This window comes from Polyodon spathula, chromosome 7 (genome assembly GCF_017654505.1).
Source record: "Polyodon spathula isolate WHYD16114869_AA chromosome 7, ASM1765450v1, whole genome shotgun sequence".
In the NCBI taxonomy this organism is placed as follows: domain Eukaryota; kingdom Metazoa; phylum Chordata; class Actinopteri; order Acipenseriformes; family Polyodontidae; genus Polyodon; species Polyodon spathula.
In genome coordinates, this window is record NC_054540.1 from 28,066,940 (window position 1) to 28,085,536 (window position 18,597).

An 18,597-nucleotide genomic window follows, 5' to 3' on the forward strand; every position below is an offset into this window, starting at 1 on the left:
TCAGCTGTGGCAGATGCAAATACCACATGCTGTACTGTGAGTTAAAACATCACATTACCGGCTACACTGAAGAAGCATGTTTATCACATAACTGTTCTGTTGGGGGCAACAGCAATCTGTTGCCCCCACCAGAATAATGCCCACTTAATAGCTAGAACCGGGTATAAGGCATTAAGAAGCAACACCCAGGGTCCTCTGAGAGAGGAGGGGGTGAAGGGGAATGGGTAAAGGCACGAGAAAGATGCTCAGAAGCTGAAGATGGGAATTGCAAAACCTAACAACCTAGTAGAGAACATTTCAGTCTCATAGTTGGACCAATAATATGCTTTTTTTTTGGATTCCGTAGAAAGTGGTGAACGATAGATGTCGGAATTGGGTGGTGCACACACACATATAGAATTACATATGATTAAAAAAAATGTTGTGTTTGTAAAAGTGGAAAAGATTTAGGCCACTGAGGTGGACTGATATTGGCTTTTACTGACACTACTAATGACTGCACTGGCTTAAAATGTCATGTGCCCCTGGTCATTGTAGATGGTCAACAACACAACACAACACAAAGCTTTAATCATCACTGGAGCGCCATCATTAAACTCTACTTAAACTAGTCTCCATTATTTTATATTTTTTTTTTCAACTTATATTGTCGGAAGACCACACAGTTCTGAATTGCGTATACAGGGGTCATATAAGCTTTTACTCTGTTGTGTGACTAACTCCAGTTATTATAAAGGTGAAACATCCTAGTTAATTTTGATTGAAAAATAATTAATAAGCGTGCTTAAGAGAACTTCAATCATATTACTTAGTTGTTTGGTTCTAGTTTGATAAAATGTACATTGTTTCACATTAAAAAAAAAAAAAAACAGGAATGGATAACAGGCCCAATCAGAAAATCAGACCCAATGTTCAGCAAGCTACTATTTTTTGTAACATCCACAAACCATAAAGCATATATTGTACAAAGAAGTTTAATTAGGATCTATTTTGTTACATATTAGGAAGCCATACAGTAACGTACCAAAATAAAGTATGTCTCACATCCCTTAAAGAGGTCATGGAGTCTATACTTCTGAAGGATTTGTCAGCTGCGTTACTCAATCCAGAACCTAAGAATGGGGTAAGGCACTTGCTCAAGACTACATCGGAATGTGTTTCTGGGATAGTAGTGTTGCCCCACCATTTACTTTCTTAATTGCTTGCTTCTCACAATCCATCATTTCCAAATGTTTTCAAACATTCTTTGCAGATCAAATAAAGACGCGTTTGGTGGCATTTGCCCTTTTAGTTTTCCCTTCTGCTCTGGGTTCCTTTACTCAACACCAGAGGTTCTCAGTACTCATTGAACAACTGAAATAAAATCCACTCAGTGACTTTTAACCTTTGCCCAAAGGTGCTTTGGAGAACTAAGCAGAGCACATATGCAATAGATTAGCTATTGGTGCAAAATATTTCAACAAGCTATGCTTAAGAAAGAACCTGCATTAAATGTCATGGGGTGTTCAGGCCACTGCTGTGAGGGGAAACTCCATGTTAGCACCATGCCTGAATTTAGCCTGTGCCATTTCACTTCTCAATACTACAGTGTTGTGTTCACTGCAGGTTACTATACCATGACAAGTGAACCATTGAATACAATATTCTGTCCCCTTTACTTTTAAGGAACTGCTAAACCTTTGGTGGGTATTTATGTGCTTGAAGCACGAACATTAACTATAATATGTATAGGCAATAGTAAACTTTTCCACCCACCTTAGACAAAAACATAGTTATCCAACAACAATGGGTCCATCTGAAGTGGATTATTGTTAAGAACATTTGTGTCTCATGTGTGTATCATTTACATTTGGATGGGAAACTTTCTAAAACTAGAGACTGGTGTGTGTAACCAGATACATGTTTAAAAAGTTTGTTTTTAATTTTAGAGAACTGTTGAAAGAAATGCCTAAGATTCTTAAGATCTCCAATTATTTCCCATTTGTAATATTATACATTTTACAATTATCATTAATTATCATGACATTTTATGACTTTTCTCATGAGCATATACTTTACACAGTAAAACCCCAATTCTGCCACGTTTAGTATTTTCTTGAACTGCTTATGTACATAAACATGATGTCTTGGATAACCAAATCCTCAGTATAAAAGGAGGATCGTTCAATCAGGAACATTTAGCAATAATAGCTTTAATTTGCAAAGAAAACATATTTCAAATGTAAAAAAAAAATATTCTTCATCTTTGATTGCTCCTTGCAAAAAAAAAGATCTGCCTACTCAACAAGGATACAATCAATTTATATTTTTAAAGTACATTTTCACAGCATTTTTTATCAAAATTAAACAAAACACAGGGAAAAAAATACTAAAATGAGATTGTATGGATGTAAGACATTCAAATATCACATTGCTATCATCTTTAAGAAGTGCTGTGAGACACATTTTATTGTAAGTACCCGCAAGAGAAATAAATTTGTATTTCATGTAAAGCCAAACAAAAATGTTTGGCTTCCAGTTTGGTGAACCTCATTCATCTACTTAACATTCAATTTCCTTCACTTTATAGTTACAATAGATAAACACAAATTAATACCATACCCCTGTTTTGATCTTCACCATTTTTTTCTCATATGGCCAATGGAAAGAACAAAAAGAAAATTCAGCGGATTTCTAGGTTAATTTCCTTTGGACGATGCCAGATAATATGACAAATGTTTTGTGGTCTATCTTTTTTTCTTTGTGGATTTTTAAGTTTGGATTTATATGTTTAAATATTTAAAGCTTCATGGTACAGTTATAAAATGCTACACTTAGTCCTTGAAGAATACCTACAACAGTTGGGAAAATAAGACCTTTTACTGAAACTAACATAAAAATGTGTTTTGTTTTTGACATTACGGTATAGAAAATTGTGAGCAAGGAAATGTTAACACTGACACCGTCTTTTTATTTAAGCCCCAGTTCATGTTTAGCTGTAATAATAATAGAATGATAACTTAAACATTCAGGTCCCATTACCTGGCTGTAAAAACATCTGTAACCTAATGTTCCCTTTCAATTCGAAGATGACCAGCAACCAATACTTTTGGGAAAAGTATATCAAAGCTGTCGCGAGGGAGCGTTAGCGGAGACAGCTGACGAGGGACGTCTCACTACCACAAAAAGTGTTTGTGGTGCGAGCAGGCAACCTTAAGGACCCTTGTGCCTAATGAAGGCATAGAGGGATTGTCACAAAGACAGCTGCAGTGGGTGACGTCAGACCAGAAACAGGAACTAACACAAAATAATCAGAGACTTGAAGTTTTGGTGAAGCTGAGCTCTTGCTGGAGCTCAGCATTTAATAAATGAACAGACAGAAATTAAAAGGTTTGAAAGACAAACAAAACACAGGACACGGCACTTGTAGCCAAAACAAAAAGACAAACAAAACGGACTACACAGACAAACACGGTGAGCTGGTATTATTCTTACTATTATAACCTCCATCTCCAATCCCGTTCTCCACTCACCGAACACACAACCTTGAGTGAGTGAAAACATGCTGCTTTTATGCAGCTGTACTGAGACTAGATTGCTAATCAATCATTCAGTTGGAATCTCGGTACAACTGCATGTGAATTAATAAAGTGCAATTCCCCGTGCTCTCATATCATTGCATTTTGCCTGCACATGAAGTGCTGTGCAATCCTCATGCCTAAATACAAATATACATTTTAAACCACTCCTGTTACACAGACCCATTTATATCCCATGTACCGATGACTATACACCAACATTAACACATTACACGTAACATACAACGCAAATAAATAGCCCAGCGGTGGGGCACTTTGCCACAGGGATCTACCACATTAAGTTGGTAGAACCTAGTGAAAGTATGCAGAGTAGTCCAGCCAGCCACAGTACATATAGCAGCCAATGAGGCTCCTCTAAAAGGGCCTATGACGTAGCCACTCCTCAGGTAGAGGGTGGGTGTAGGCCGCCATTAGTATACGCAGTTGAAACTGTGTCCACAATCCAGTCAGACAGCCACTACTTCAAAAGGGCTTGGTCCAGGGTCTTTAGAACATGACAGATGAAGAGCTCTCATTTTGCTTCTCAATGCCCGAACTGGGCAGAGGGAGTTTAGTCTCTGATCCTCCTCCAAAAAAAATGGAGGATGATGGAAAGCCTCTAGTTCCACTGACAGATTCAAGTGGAAAGCCGTAACCACCTTAGGGAAGAAAGCAGGGTTCGTTCCTAACAACACTCTGTTTGCATCGACCCAAACACGCATACAGGAGCTGTGCACCAACAGAGTCTATAGCTCACTGACTCGCTTTGCGGAGGTGATAGCTAACAAAAAGGCTGTCTTCAGAGATACTCCAACTCTTTGGAATGCATAGGCTCAAACGTGGCCTTAATGAGAACCTCCAGTACCACATCTAGACTCCACTCGGGAAGGGTGTCCTTTCTAGGTGGACGTAACCGCTAAGCACCCTTGAGAAAACGGGTCACCAGGACACGAGCGCCTGGGGAAACCGAGTCTACGGGGACATGGCATGCAGATATGGCTGCCAAATACACTTTGAGCATAGAGGGGGTTTATCCTCCTCTAGCAGTTCTTGCAAGAATTGTAAAATGGCCGCTATTGGGCAAGACACCAATCCTGAAAATACCTGTATGTGTACAATGACATTGTGGAGGAGGCCCTAGCATTCTGCAGTGTACTAACGACTGCGTCTGCCCTAAGGCGGACAGACGGTCCCGTTCAGGGGCCAGACCCATATTTGGAGTCTGCTCGATTCTGAGTGCCAGAGAGTACCTTTCGCTTGACTGAGGAGATCCAGTCGTAGCAGGATCTCCCAGGGCTGGCCTTACAGTAGCTGGCAAAGGTTCAAAAACCAGATTCTCCTGGGTCATCTTACGGCTACCAGGAGAACTGTAGCCTTCTCTCTCTGGACCTTTTCTAAGAAGGCCAGGAGCAATGGTAAAGGCGGGAATGTGTACAAGGGCATCCTGAGCCACTCGTGGGCTAGGGCATAGGTGCTTAGTAGACCGCCACAGAGGTGGATGGAGAGCCATAATAGGCAGTGAGTCGTCTCTGCTATGGCAAAGATCATCCCCATCCTTACACTGTGCATGTGGGAGGCTGCCATTTTTTGTATACTCGGCGCTGAAGCCGTGTAGCTCCAAGTAGGTTGTACTTCGAGGGAGTCCGGGAACCCGGGGAAGGGCTAGGGGCGGGGAATCGGAGGCTAGATATTAAAAAATAAATTGGCGCTGTTCAGGCGCTGCCTTCCAAGGCACCTGCAGGAACTTGGAGGCCCGCTCCATCAGCACTGAGATCGAGCATGAGGTCGAACTTGAGATTGGGGAAACTCCAGTGTCAGAGGTTATCTTGGGCCTGTCTCAAAGGTCAGCTCTTAGATCTGTCCTTTCTCCTCCTCCTGATGGAAGGAGCTACCCTCCCAAGAGGCTGTGATAAATATTGCATCTTGGTCAGCCATGCTGATCCATAATATCCGGCACCTGTCTTGAGTGTTTGGCCTGCTTGGAGCCGAGTGTGAGACTTAGAGCTGGTGCGAGACAAAGGCATCTGAGCTTGAGTGCAGGGAATGCTCTGCAAGGGGCTCAGGAACAGATTGAGGAGAGGGGGGGAGAGGAGCTCCCAATGCAGCAGGTGGCTCAGCCGTACTAGCAGGGGACCTTGCGCCCATAAACTGTACCAAGAGCACCAGGGACGTGCTGGAGCACGAAAGCACCAAGGCACTGAGCATCTAAGCAGCAAGGGCACTGAAGCACCGAGGCTCTAAGGCACAGAGCACACCAAAGCACAGATGGCAGCGAGCACCTAGGGTGTGTACACCAAAGGCCCCAGGGACATGCTGGGGCGCCGAAGCAGCAAGGCACGTAACATCTAAAACAAACTGGATATTTGCAGTCTAATAAGCTGAGTATTACGCCGGTTCAAAGTGGAAGAATAAATGGTTGGATTTTTTGTTAAACTGCCACACGTTCACTCTGAAATCTACAATCTCTTCAGCCTGTCATGACATCTAACAATATATTTCAAGGATGAATATATGTTGCAAACCTCAAGCTATCTCAAATCATTACTGTATATTTGTAACACATCCTATTGCATTTCAACGATTTAGAAACTGGGGGGGGGGGCAGGGTAAGAGAGAGAGAGAGAGAGAGAGAGAGAGAGAGAGAGAGAGAGAGAGAGAGAGAGAGAGAGAGAGAGAGAGAGATTCAACCTTATGAATAAAAGTCATGATATATGATATGTGATGCCTAAATCAATGAATGTCAAATTCACAGGAGACATCTAATTCCATGTGTAGGGTATCAAAACCCTCCAAGCATTGTTAAAAACTTACTGTATCAAATACTTGCACTAATGGCTTCATTTATATAATATAGCAATAACATTAGTCACTTAAAGGATAAAGGATTTGAGGACGGATTCAGCATTCTATTACACCATTTACTTTTTAGTTTTTTTTCCCAAAGTGTTTCCTCAACACACAATGGACTGTAGACTTTGGATCTCAATGAATAAAGCATGTGCATGAATAAGGTATTACGAAAGGACCCATACAAAGCTGACATTGCTGAAGAAAATGCGTTGAAAGCCAGATATAACAAACACAGGATAAACCTTACAGTTGACACAATTTCCATGCAAAGTAAATAGTCTTTTACTAGTGAGTAAGTATGGACAACACATTTTAAGATAGCCAAGGACATGAGCATGGTTATGTAGCAGTGAAGATAAATGTTATTACCTGGCACTCAAAAAAAGCAAGAATTAGTAATTAGTAGGCATCAATAGAATTACTGGCCATTGCACTGGCCATTGTATTCTGAAACTTGAAGGGAAAACCGTGCTGCTTTTGAAACCAACAGCGCTGTTGAAAGGCTGTCCATTGAACTTGGCTGTTTCATTTAATCCTGTTTAAATGTTTTCAGATAAACAGCTGTGACTCTGAAAATGACCCTTTTAATTACACTTTTTTTGTGAAATTAAGAAATACTTTTGTGAAACCTACTGGAAAAATATGAATTGTTCTTTTTATTGGCGCAGCCACTACCAATTAATTGTAATGCCTTGTTCAGTGTCATGCACTGAATTAAAGCTAAAAGGCTCAATAGATGCATTGTATATAACCAAGATACAATGAAAGTGGGGACAATTAAAATATGAATTCAACTTTATATAAAACAATAAAAAAATAAGCACTAGGTAAGTTGGTTTTTGTTATAGTTTGATGCTGTAAGCAATTATTAGTGGAGAATTGTCTGTATTATTTAGGAACAAGGCAGATGGTGGTAAATAAAACAGTGAAGACAGTCACCAGTAAGCACTTTGAGAACATTTAGCCTGTAGTTTATATAAAGACATCCCACACTACAGCTGTAAATTTAAAATTCTGTCAATAATAATACATACATAAGACACTAATGTTAAATATGTTATAGAAAGGTCCATGGTACTACAACTAGAATGATGCTCAAGTTTTTTTCTTGTTTTTTTTTTCATGACTACTCATCACATTTCTCTTGTAGAATTACACTGAATGTTTTCTACTCCAGCTGTACCACTATCTCCCAAATAACTACATGGAACTAACTTAAATCTTAATGCAGTGAATGAATGAAATCAAAAGCTGACTAAGATTCATGTGAGCCAGTATGAACAGGAACCTGGGTCCCTGATCAGATCTAAAAGAGAATTAGTAGATTAGTTTATCGCCAATGGGACTATTTAAATATGATAATAAAAATATACCAGGCTGCTTATGACATCAACAGAACTTACTGAGTGACATATTTGCTTGCATGGAATCCAATTATGTTTAATCTATTATAATATGTTCTCCTTGAGCTTTGAAGATCAATCCAGAGACTTCCAACCATCCATCCGGCAGCAATTTGATACAGAAAAAGTATTTCTCTCATAGCTAACTGTTCCCACTGGGATGGAAAACTTCCACCAATGTAATGAAAAATATGACATTGTAAGTAAATGATTTATGTACATTGCCAAGGAAAAGTGCAGAGAGAAGCATCCATTTGATTATGAAAATAAATGGCTATAGACAGCTGGAATTGTCTATAGTAAGCTACAAAAACTCCAGGTTGTTTATAACTTGTTTATAATGTTTCTAATTGAGAAGAGTTAGTTTAGGTAAAACCGGGGATAACTAAGTTAGTTATACAAGGATTCTTGTAAATTAAAAGCCCCCTTTTTTACTGCATTTTTACATTTTTTTGTGTTTAGTAGTATTAATAAAGGAGTCAATAAAATATTAGACACATTAATACAGTCTTAATAGGTGGACTTATTTAGGTGCACTGATGTTCAGATCATGCATAATGTAACAGTGTTACTTGAATTCCTGTAAATGATCAAAAACTAATGTACTTTGCAAGTTATTTGCATTGCATAATGGGAAGATTTAACACCCAATGTCTAACATGCATTCTTAAATGGCAGCCATGAAAAAGAGAAACAGGCCTTGCTAAATTGATTCCAGACCTCAGTAGAATTTGGAAGTGGGGGAAGGGGAGTGGATAGATAAGTAACTAAAGATAACAAAAACACACATGTGCGTTTGCTAAACATGGTATTTGTTTCACTGCTCTTAATGAACAATTTGCATAGAAGTATATTTATTATTGGATACTACTGTTAACCAGCTTGTGCCACTTTGCTACTTGAATATATTGTGTGTGTGTGTGTGTGTGTGTGTGTGTGTGTGTGTGTGTGTGTGTGTGTGATGAGAGTGTGTGTGTGTGTGTGTTTTGTTTTTTAAAACCTCATCTAATTGAAGTTTCTAGACATTACATTGGCACAGCCAGGTATACAGTAAATGGAATACCTCCCTGCTAAGGCATCATAACCTCATTCTGTTGCAGATGTCTGACCCCAATGCACCTGCACCTCGTTAACGAGACATATTTTCTCCTGCTTTACAGCAGCGTGACTACATTTGGTTGCTGTGTTTTGTCAGCTCTGGACCGCAGAGGTCTGGCAAAAGCTGCTTGCTTTCTCCTGAGCCCTTTCTCAGACCAAGCTCTACCTAAGTTGCTTCTGACTTTGCTGCTGTTGCTGAGGCTGATCTGGGAATTGATCAATCCAACAAGGTGTCAAGAAAAGAGAAGGTAAGTACTTTTGTAGAATACCCTTTCTGATATTGTTGAAAGCTATGCTTAATAAATTTGTTTTCTGTTCCTAAATAGAAAACAACAGTAGCATTTTTGTCTCTATAGCATGAAAACAAACATTGTCATTTCAGAATACAGTACAACTACAATGGTGCACTTGAATTGCAGTTATATTGTGTTATTAAATGTAATTAGAATTCTACTTTAGTAAAACTCTTGTTTCAGTGTGAATGTTTTGTACTATCATTAGATTTGTGAAAGTGGCTGATTTTGTTTTTATTGTCTGTGTTAATTTTTATGCAGCTGTCTTTGGATAGACAACACAAACTTTAAAAGAAAAACTGGTGAGACTGGTGAAATTTGATAATTAGACAGCATCCTTTTGACAAATGTCTGCATTTTTATTTCTCTGCCTTCAGTTTTTACTGTTTAAATGTTTTGTTTTTTTAATGTTTGTATGGTGTAACAATATATTTGTTTGTACTCCAATGAAACATTTAAAATTAAATGCTGAATATGTTATACATCCTTCATGCAGCCTACAAATACCAAAAATGTGATTTGTAGAGGTTAGTGATCCTGTAACAACATTTGTGAATTAAAGTTTCATGTTTCGTTTCTGATAGATTTTGTTTTCAATAGGGGCTAAAATGATCAGGCCACTAGTAGAAGTGGAAAAAAAAACACTTAACTAGATCTTTTACAGAGACCATCAACCAATTGTGAAGTCTTATACCTGATGAAGGAAAAGGAAAGTAGTACTTTATTTAATATAATATTACTTATTCCAAATCATACTTGTTTCTGCTTTTCATATTTGTTTTGATTTGCGAGTTTTGACATATTCTGTTCCTTATAAGAAACCATTATATGGAAATGAACTGTAGATGATCTAACATTGGCAAAAGTTTTTTTTTTTTTTTAAATGCTAATAACATTTGTAGACTGTGAGGTAACAGCCCAGTCACTACTGTTCTTTTGTGGTTGCCTCAATAGACAAGTAATCAGATGGTCTGTTGTCCTTTATTTATAGCTAGGGCTTCTGTTTTCTGGTTTTTATTAATTTCATTTTCTAGTGCTTTTTCCCAGGGCTTTCGTTTTTTATGTGCTGTGTGAAATTATTGTTCTCCTTTATTTTGTTTTGTTTTTTTCTGTCACGTTATATATAGTAACTCGACAGTATTTGCACACTTTTCCACATGTACCTTGTTTCCGTTGCCGTTTTCCACAACAAAATCCAATAGAAATTTAGGAATTTGCTGCCACTCAGTAGTTGGGGTGAGTTTAAATATTCAGAACAAATCAACGCGAGATACAAAGCTTGCATTGATTCAACTGCCCAACTGCACTGCATAAAGCTTTTTTGCAGGTTATTTATTATTGAGTAACTATTTCCAGTGTTTTTACGGTGTTTATTGGATATTACTGATACCATTTTTTTATTTTTGTATAAAATGTTATAATTTTTTTTTATTGATAAAACCGAAAATCAGAAGCCCTATTAATAGTGTATACAGATATTATTCATGTAAAGAAATCGTCTGAAAGTGGCTATTTATACTAGTTTAATTTAATTGAAAATTGAATAATTGAGCTTTGTAACAATCCAAAATATAACCAATCTGGTTATAAATATAGGGAGGATATATAAAGGAGAGAAAGCCGATGTTTTATTTACAGTCCATTTTATATATTGACCAAGTGTTCGTCAGTTTAAAAACATCCGTGAGAGATAGCTCAGGCCTGCAGCAAGGCCTGCCATTTTCACGGCACCTTTGATTTATAGTTTGTTGTATTGTGTTTTGTTTTGCATTTCTGTACAGCTTGCTGTATTAGTCCTCTGTGCGTTACCATCGCTGGTAACGTCACATGACCACCTTTATTTACTTTCGTTTGTGTTTTGTATTAATACAACCTGCACACCTGTGCCGGTGTTTCAACTCCACGTCCATGTGTCTCTGCATGCTTAATCAGCGGCTACCAACACACGTGACACGAGCAAGACCCGGTCACAGCGTGACATTCATCTTTTTCTGCATCTTGGGAAGTTAGATTGAAGTAATATAAATACCTAACTGTGCATTATCACAATAAATAATTTAAACACAGTTTGAAAACCCTTTATACTCACACAACACGCTCTTGTTTATTACAATAATGTATATTTCAATTGGGCCCTAAGTTGCAATTTCCCTGGTTTTGGTAAAACAATATATAATTCTTGTTCATGTACAACACTTTCCTACTGAACGGTGAAGCTGCCACAAACCAAACACAATTACAGCTTTTGACAAACTGAATCAATTTGAGTCAATTTGTTTCCTTATCACATTCTTTTTTTTATGAAACAAAATGTTTCATACAGGAAGGTCAAATTCAGGCTTAGATCAAGTTTAGGCTCTTTTTCATAAGAGCCTAAACATCTACCAAGAGTGATGACTGTTTGATAGTTCAACACAGTATGCTTGGGGCTTGCTGTCAATATGCTTGCAACCCATTACTGAGGATGTCAGTTCCCAAAAAATGTGTCTACTTGACTTTAAATAGTATTGCACGGAATGAATAATTTAAGATTTAAGTTATGGAAAAATTGAGAGCATGCAATATATATAGTATATCTTAGTAAAAGTTTTCTATTTTTAAAGATAAATGGTTACATGACCATTATATTTGGTGAAAATTGTCTCATATTTACCCACAATGAAACTAATGCTTTGACAAAAATGCTTCCCTAGATATGCTTGTTTGTGTGTTTGGTTCAAACTTTTTGTTTTGTTTATTTATTATTAAACTGTGCAACAGCGTGTTTACTCACCAAACTGTGTCCTGTCTCTCTCGGGTCTGACGTCACCACAAACCATCCTGTTTACATTGCTACAATAAAGTAGATGCTGCTTGTCACTATAATTTAAAACAGCACTTCAACCTAAACAGTATTGTACATTTTCTGAAACATTATGTAACTCACAGAGGATTGGTTGTAATTAAACCTTTTCCAGATACATTTGTAGCAGTAATGGCGGAATCATAAGGGAAAATTCATGCAACTTTCTTAGTCAAACAGAAAGTTCTCCACAATGTTTTAAAAAGTTATATAGAGGATCCAGTCTTATTATTTCAATTATATTGGTACGTTTACTATAGCTATGGTGTAGTGTAGAAAAAGATATTTGACTGCAACAAATATTATTAGTAGCCTGTATGGCATTTTCCCAAATAATTAGTTAGTCTTTGGATTGGGATGCTATAGGTTGGAAATTGGAATGGCTGAAGGGGGAGTTATTGCTGCTTGATACAGATAGTGAATTGTTACATTTGACCCCCATATAGCACTGGCCACTTCTCTGACCCTCTCTGCATTGTGGGATAGGTGTACTGGTATAGATAAAACAGGCAAATTAAAGCGAGCTTGAATGTGCCCTTGACTAATACATTCCTTTTCTCTCAACAGAATCAGCTGGTGCCTTCAAGATGAGTCTTCTTTGTCTCCCACTTTTCGCTGCTCTATTCAGTGGTGTCTTATGCCAGTATGATTATTACTATGAACCTGCATCTCAACTGGGACCCTCAGGACCTAATTGTCCAGAAGAGTGTGAATGCCCAATAAGTTTCCCAAGTGCCATGTACTGTGACAACCGCAAACTAAAGTACATCCCAAAAGTGCCTTCAGGAATCAAGTATCTTTACCTGCAAAGAAATCAGATAGATTCCATTAAAAAAGATGTCTTTGACAATGCCACAGAGCTCTCTTGGCTTATCTTGGATGAAAACCAAATTGTCAACAGCAACATAGGAAAAAATACCTTTTCCAAGCTGACAAAGCTAGAACGGCTGTACATGAACAGCAACAATCTTACAGAGCCTGTTGGACCTCTCCCCAATACCCTGCAGGAGCTTAAACTTGCAAAGAACCAAATCTCAAAGTTTCCATCCAACCTTTTGAAAGGACTCCAAAACCTCACTGTTATTCATCTTCAAGAAAATGAGTTGCAGGATGGTGCTCTTGCTGGAGTTTTTCAGGGGCTCAACTCCCTGATGTACCTTGACTTAAGCACCAATAAAATAAAACAAATGCCTCAGGATCTTCCAAGCTCTCTGGAGATGTTATATGTTGACCACAATGGCATCTCCAAACTTCCAGACAACTATTTACAAAAACTCCCCAAGCTGCAGTATCTGAGAATCTCACACAATCAGTTGGTGGATTCTGGCATTCCCGCTGATTTCTTCAACGTCACTTCTCTTATCGAGCTTGACCTGTCTTTCAACAAGCTGAGGTCCATCCCAGCCGTTAACGAGAACTTAGAGAACCTCTACTTACAGGTCAATGAAATCAACAGTAAGTTTTTTTAGATTTTCCAAGTGTGTGTGTGTGTGTATATATTGTATATATATATACAGTACTGTGCAAAAGTTTTAGGCAGGTGTGAAAAAATGCTGTAAAGTAAGACTGCTTTCAAAAATAGACATGTTAATAGTTTATATTTATCAATTAACAAAATGCAAAGTGAGTGAACAGATGAAAAATCTACATCAAATCAATATTTGGTGTGACCACCCTTTGACTTCAAAACAGCATCAATTCTTCTAGGTACACTAGCACACAGTTTTTGAAGGAACTTGGCAGGTAGGTTGGCCCAAACTAACCACAGTTCTTCTGTGAATTTAGGCAGCCTCAGTTGCTTCTCTCTCTTCATGTAATCCCAGACAGACTCGATGATGTTGAGATCAGGGCTCTGAGGGGGCCATACCATCACTTCCAGGACTCCTTGTTCTTCTTTATGCTGAAGATAGTTCTTAATGACTTTCACTGTATGTTTGGGGTCATTGTCATGCTGCAGAATAAATTTGAGGCCAATCAGATGCCTCCCTGATGGTATTGAATGATGGATAAATATCTGTCTGTACTTCTCAGCATTGAGGAGACCATTAATCCTGACCAAATCCCCAACTCCATTTGCAGAAATGCAGCCCCAAACTTGCAAGGAACCTCCATCATGCTTCACTGTTGCCTGCAGACACTCATTCATGTACCGCTCTCCAGCCCTTTGGCAAACAAACTGCCTTCTGCTACAGCCAAATATTTCAAATTTTGACTCATCAGTCTAGAGCACCTGCTGCCATTTTTCTGCACCCCAGTTCCTGTGTTTTCGTGCATAGTTGAGTCGCTTGGCCTTGTTTCCATGTCGGAGGTATGGCTTTTTGGCCGCAAGTCTTCCATGAAGGCCACTTATGACCAGACTTCTCCGGACAGTAGATGGGTGTACTAGGGTCCCATTGTTTTCTGCCAATTCTGAGCTGATGGCATTGCTGGACATCTTCCAATTGCAAAGGGAAGTAAGCATGATGTGTCTTTCATCTGCTGCAGTAAGTTTCCTTGGCCGATCACTGCGTCTACGGTCCTCAACGTTGCCTGTTTCTTTGTGCTTCTTCAAAAGAGCTTGGACAGCACACCTGGAAACCCCTGTCTGCCTTGAAATTTCTGCCTGGGAGAGACCTTGGTGATGCAGTATAACTACCTTGTGTCTTGTTGCTGTGCTCAGTCTTGCCATGGTGTATGACTTTTGACAGTAAACTGTCTTCAGCAACCTCACCTTGTTAGCTGAGTTTGGCTGTTCCTCACCCAGTTTTATTCCTCCTACACAGCTGTTTCTGTTTCAGTTAATGATTGTGTTTCAACCTACATATTGAATTGATGATCATTAGCATCTGTTTGGTATAATTGTTTAATCATACACCTGACTATATGCCTACAAAATCTGTGACTTTGTGCATGTGTACCTAAAAGAATTGATGCTGTTTTGAAGGCAAAGGGTGGTCACACCAAATATGGATTTGATGTAGATTTTTCTTCTGTTCACTCACTTTGCATTTAGTTAATTGATAAATATAATCTATTAACATGTCTATTTTTGAAAGCATTCTTCCTTTACAGCATTTTTCACACCTGCCTAAAACTTTTGTACAGTACTGTATATATATATATATATATATATATATATATATATATATATATATATATATATATATATATATATATATATTAGGGGGTTTTAATTGATTAATGATTAACCGATTAATCACACCTGTAGGCTTTGATCAAGCCCACATTGAGCGCTGCATCAAAAAACGATGAGCAAAAAAGAAATCTTGAAAAATGGTGGAGGCAAGATGTTTTATATTTCCAAAATACTCCACTTTGCCTTAACTTGGGTCATGCAGCACACAAGGGATCATGGGATATAAAGAGAGAGTATCCATGGAAGGGGGTTGGATTGGACTGATTGTCTCAGTGTTTAATTTTTTTAAAAACTTTTAAAGTCTGTTTCACTGTTGCCCATGGTCCATGGAAGAAATGTATTAAGTTGGTGAAGATAGCATAACATAATGGATAAGAAAAATTTATTTTTCTGAACAAAGTCCGTGCATGCACAGTTAAGAGTTTTCTAGTGCTGTGGAAAAACTTTTTGTGGTTGTAGTATCAAATTTACACGTAGCAAAATGATTTATTTAATAATAATTAATCATAGAAACCCCAGATTAATCTTTCTATATTTCTATTACAATCAATGTTTTTCATAAGAGATACATGGATTGCCAATACCATCCTTTGTTGTCTACCACAGCTTTTATTCAATAACATATTAGAAAATGAAGACAGAAAGTATTCATATTTTAGATACCCATAAAATGTTCAGTGGTAACATCCAGATTAAACTATTGTCTCTTTATTTTACTATTTTTCAGAGTTTGATCTGACTAGCTTCTGCAAGATCTCTGGCCCATTGAATTACTCCAGACTGAAACACCTGAGACTGGATGGGAACGATATCACTCACAATGACTTGCCATTGGATATGTCGAACTGCCTCCGCCAAGCCAGTGAAGTCATCTATGAATAAAGGCCTGGTCTACTGTTAAGCTGGGGGTCCTGGTCTGTTTTCAATCTTTCCAGTAGATCAGCTTCTGCTCTGTTAACCTCAGCATGTTTCAAGATTTTACTATTGTTAAGAGTAGCATGTTAATTAAAGGCATCTAACTACCTGTACAAAACCAGCAAAAGAGGTTCAGTACTTTGATGTGCATGAAACTGTTCATGAAACGAATCCATAGGGAATGTGTACTATAAATGTACTCTGAATATACTATTGAATATTGATCTCATACAAGTACATTACACAGTATGTGTTCTTAAGGAAAGAACACTTTTATTTACATGAGAGCAATGTATCACCAAGTATGATATGACTGTGGTTCTGTAGCAGAATATACATTGTTAAAAACATTAAAAAGTCAAACTTACTCGGACCAAGCAAGATATTTCTTTCTCTTATTAAAATGCACTCTTTTGGCTTCTAAATAAGAATACTTTTCTTACATTTTCTTAAATCTTTGAAACAGTGCAAAGCTAATGGGCATGTTATTTGTAGCTATGCTAGGTTAAAGGGTACATTTACTTTTGTGTGTGAAGTTGTTGTGGTTTCTTACTTTATTTGCTTTTAATATGCTGTTACAGCATCATCTAGCAATGAATGACAAATGCAATACATAGTTACATTTGCGGAACACGGAATGTGGTTTAGAAACTCTCTAATACATAACATACAAGATTTCTGTCAGTTACATGAGCTGCATAGTGTCACTAAATGTCAGCAAGGATATGATCTAGGAAAGTATTGCTGGATTACATTTGATAATTATGGTAATAAATATTTAAGCAGCTACTGCTTAAGATGAGTGAAAATATCAGATGCTACTAAATACATTTTAGTCTATGCTACTGGACTAAAGTTTATTTAGTTCAGATTCATGATTCATGTTTTAAGCTATGGATACCATGAGCATTGACATTGCTATTCAAAGTAACCTACAACCAAAGTCTATCAATACTATCTAAAGAAAATCACCTTCAAAGTGATACAGTAATGCTTCTAGGAAAATTTAGTAAATGTTAAGCATTTACCACAATGAATGTTTTTTGTAACCTGGGCTAAAAAAAAGCTCCACTGAATAAACATGATGTGTAAAATTATTCAGTCGTTAATTTACTCTTTTATTATTTTGTTTTTTACATTTTAAATCATAGTCAACAAGTCTAAATAAACACATTTACTTTCATCTTATGCCATGTAAACCTATATACAACATTGTCAATTACTTGCATGCATTTATAGTAACTTTGTAAAAAAAATAAAACATAGCAATTCAAGTTGTGTTTATGATTACCTTGTTTGTTCTGATTTGTTCTTGTTTGTTCTGATGTGTTTTTTAATGTCATCTCTTAACAAATAAGCTCTTCAATATCCACTGTAAGAACTTCACTTACAGACCAATAAATAGATTTACTTAACCTCCGATTTTAAAACTTTAAGTAAATATGTAATCCAACCCATCAATATCATACTGTACATAAAAACACTGCACTATACCAGTTTACCTAAAATAAATCAATTACATTTCTAAGAACAAAAAAAAGAAAATTTATTCAAAATAACTTGCGAGTTTTGTGAATAGAGGCACATATCTCCTCTGTGTAGTTCTTCCACATAGTCGGCTCTCTTCACCACACTTTAAATCATGAGTTATTTAATATTCTCATGAGTTATCTTTTAATATTGCATTTATATAATTTCACTGAATGCCTCCAAATGCAGAAGGGGAATGGAGTGTTTGTTGGACTTGGGCAACAGAGTTTTAGTGACAAAGTCAAACAGACAGGACAGGTCCCCTACTGCCTGAAGATCCACTAGCTGCTTGAGCTGTTGTGGAGAGTAGGGTCAACATGGATAGAGGAAGTCATCCCCCCCCCCCCTTGGTGGAGGACCCGTCACGGCAGCTTGCCTGGTAGTACCAGAACCCTGAAAAGAAAAAGATCTAGACAGGTCCCGTCCATAGAAACGACCATCCATCAGGCGTGAGGAAAGAATAGGTGTGGCCAGGGGTCCCCTCTGACCCATGAGGAACCTGGGTGGCGGAGCTAGGCCCGGCCAGGGGAGTGAGACTCACTTCCCCCCCAAAAATGAACCCCCAGCTCCCTGCAGAACCGCACCCGTGTGACAGGAAAGAACCGTGTGCCACACACATAAACATGAACTGGAAAACAAAAAGGACACAGAGAGGTTAGTAGGGACAGGCTATGGATTGGAGGCCGTCCATGCTGTGGAGAGGAAAACCCCCCTTCCTAGCAGGAGGAAACCTCTGGTGAACCTGGCAGAGAGGGCATGCTAACCAAGGATTGTTGGGCAGCTGCAATGTCCGAAGTCGTCGTTATGATATAGGTCTCTACGGCAGAAGACCAATGTCCCAGGGATTTAATTATGAGTTGATTAACCCCTGCTCGTGCAACTGAGGTGGCAGCGCTGATCTGGAATGAATGAGGAGAATAGGACTGGGAAGGAAATCCGGCTCTTGTCAGGAGGGAGGAGAGGTGGGAAGAGA

At 38.1% G+C, this 18,597-nt stretch overlaps 1 protein-coding gene across 1 annotated transcript; it reads left to right on the forward strand.

Moving 5' to 3' along the window:
* Window positions 1-8,889: 8,889 nt before the first annotated feature.
* On the forward strand, window positions 8,890-17,368 carry LOC121318485 (lumican-like). The gene is made up of 3 exons (XM_041255207.1): window positions 8,890-9,156; window positions 12,611-13,498; window positions 15,907-17,368. Exons 2-3 carry the CDS (start codon window positions 12,631-12,633, stop codon window positions 16,059-16,061), a joined length of 1,023 nt encoding a protein of 340 aa, XP_041111141.1. The 5' UTR covers window positions 8,890-9,156; window positions 12,611-12,630; the 3' UTR covers window positions 16,062-17,368.
* Window positions 17,369-18,597: the final 1,229 nt, after the last annotated feature.

What these genes read in the sequence shown, in the direction of transcription:
- LOC121318485 (XM_041255207.1), top strand. Translation starts at nt 12,631, where the DNA reads ATGAGTCTTCTTTGTCTCCCACTTTTCGCTGCTCTATTCAGTGGTGTC. An exon ending in ACAGGTCAATGAAATCAACA is followed by an intron (nt 13,499 to 15,906) that starts GTAAGTTTTTTT and finishes ACTATTTTTCAG; the next exon opens with AGTTTGATCTGACTAGCTTC.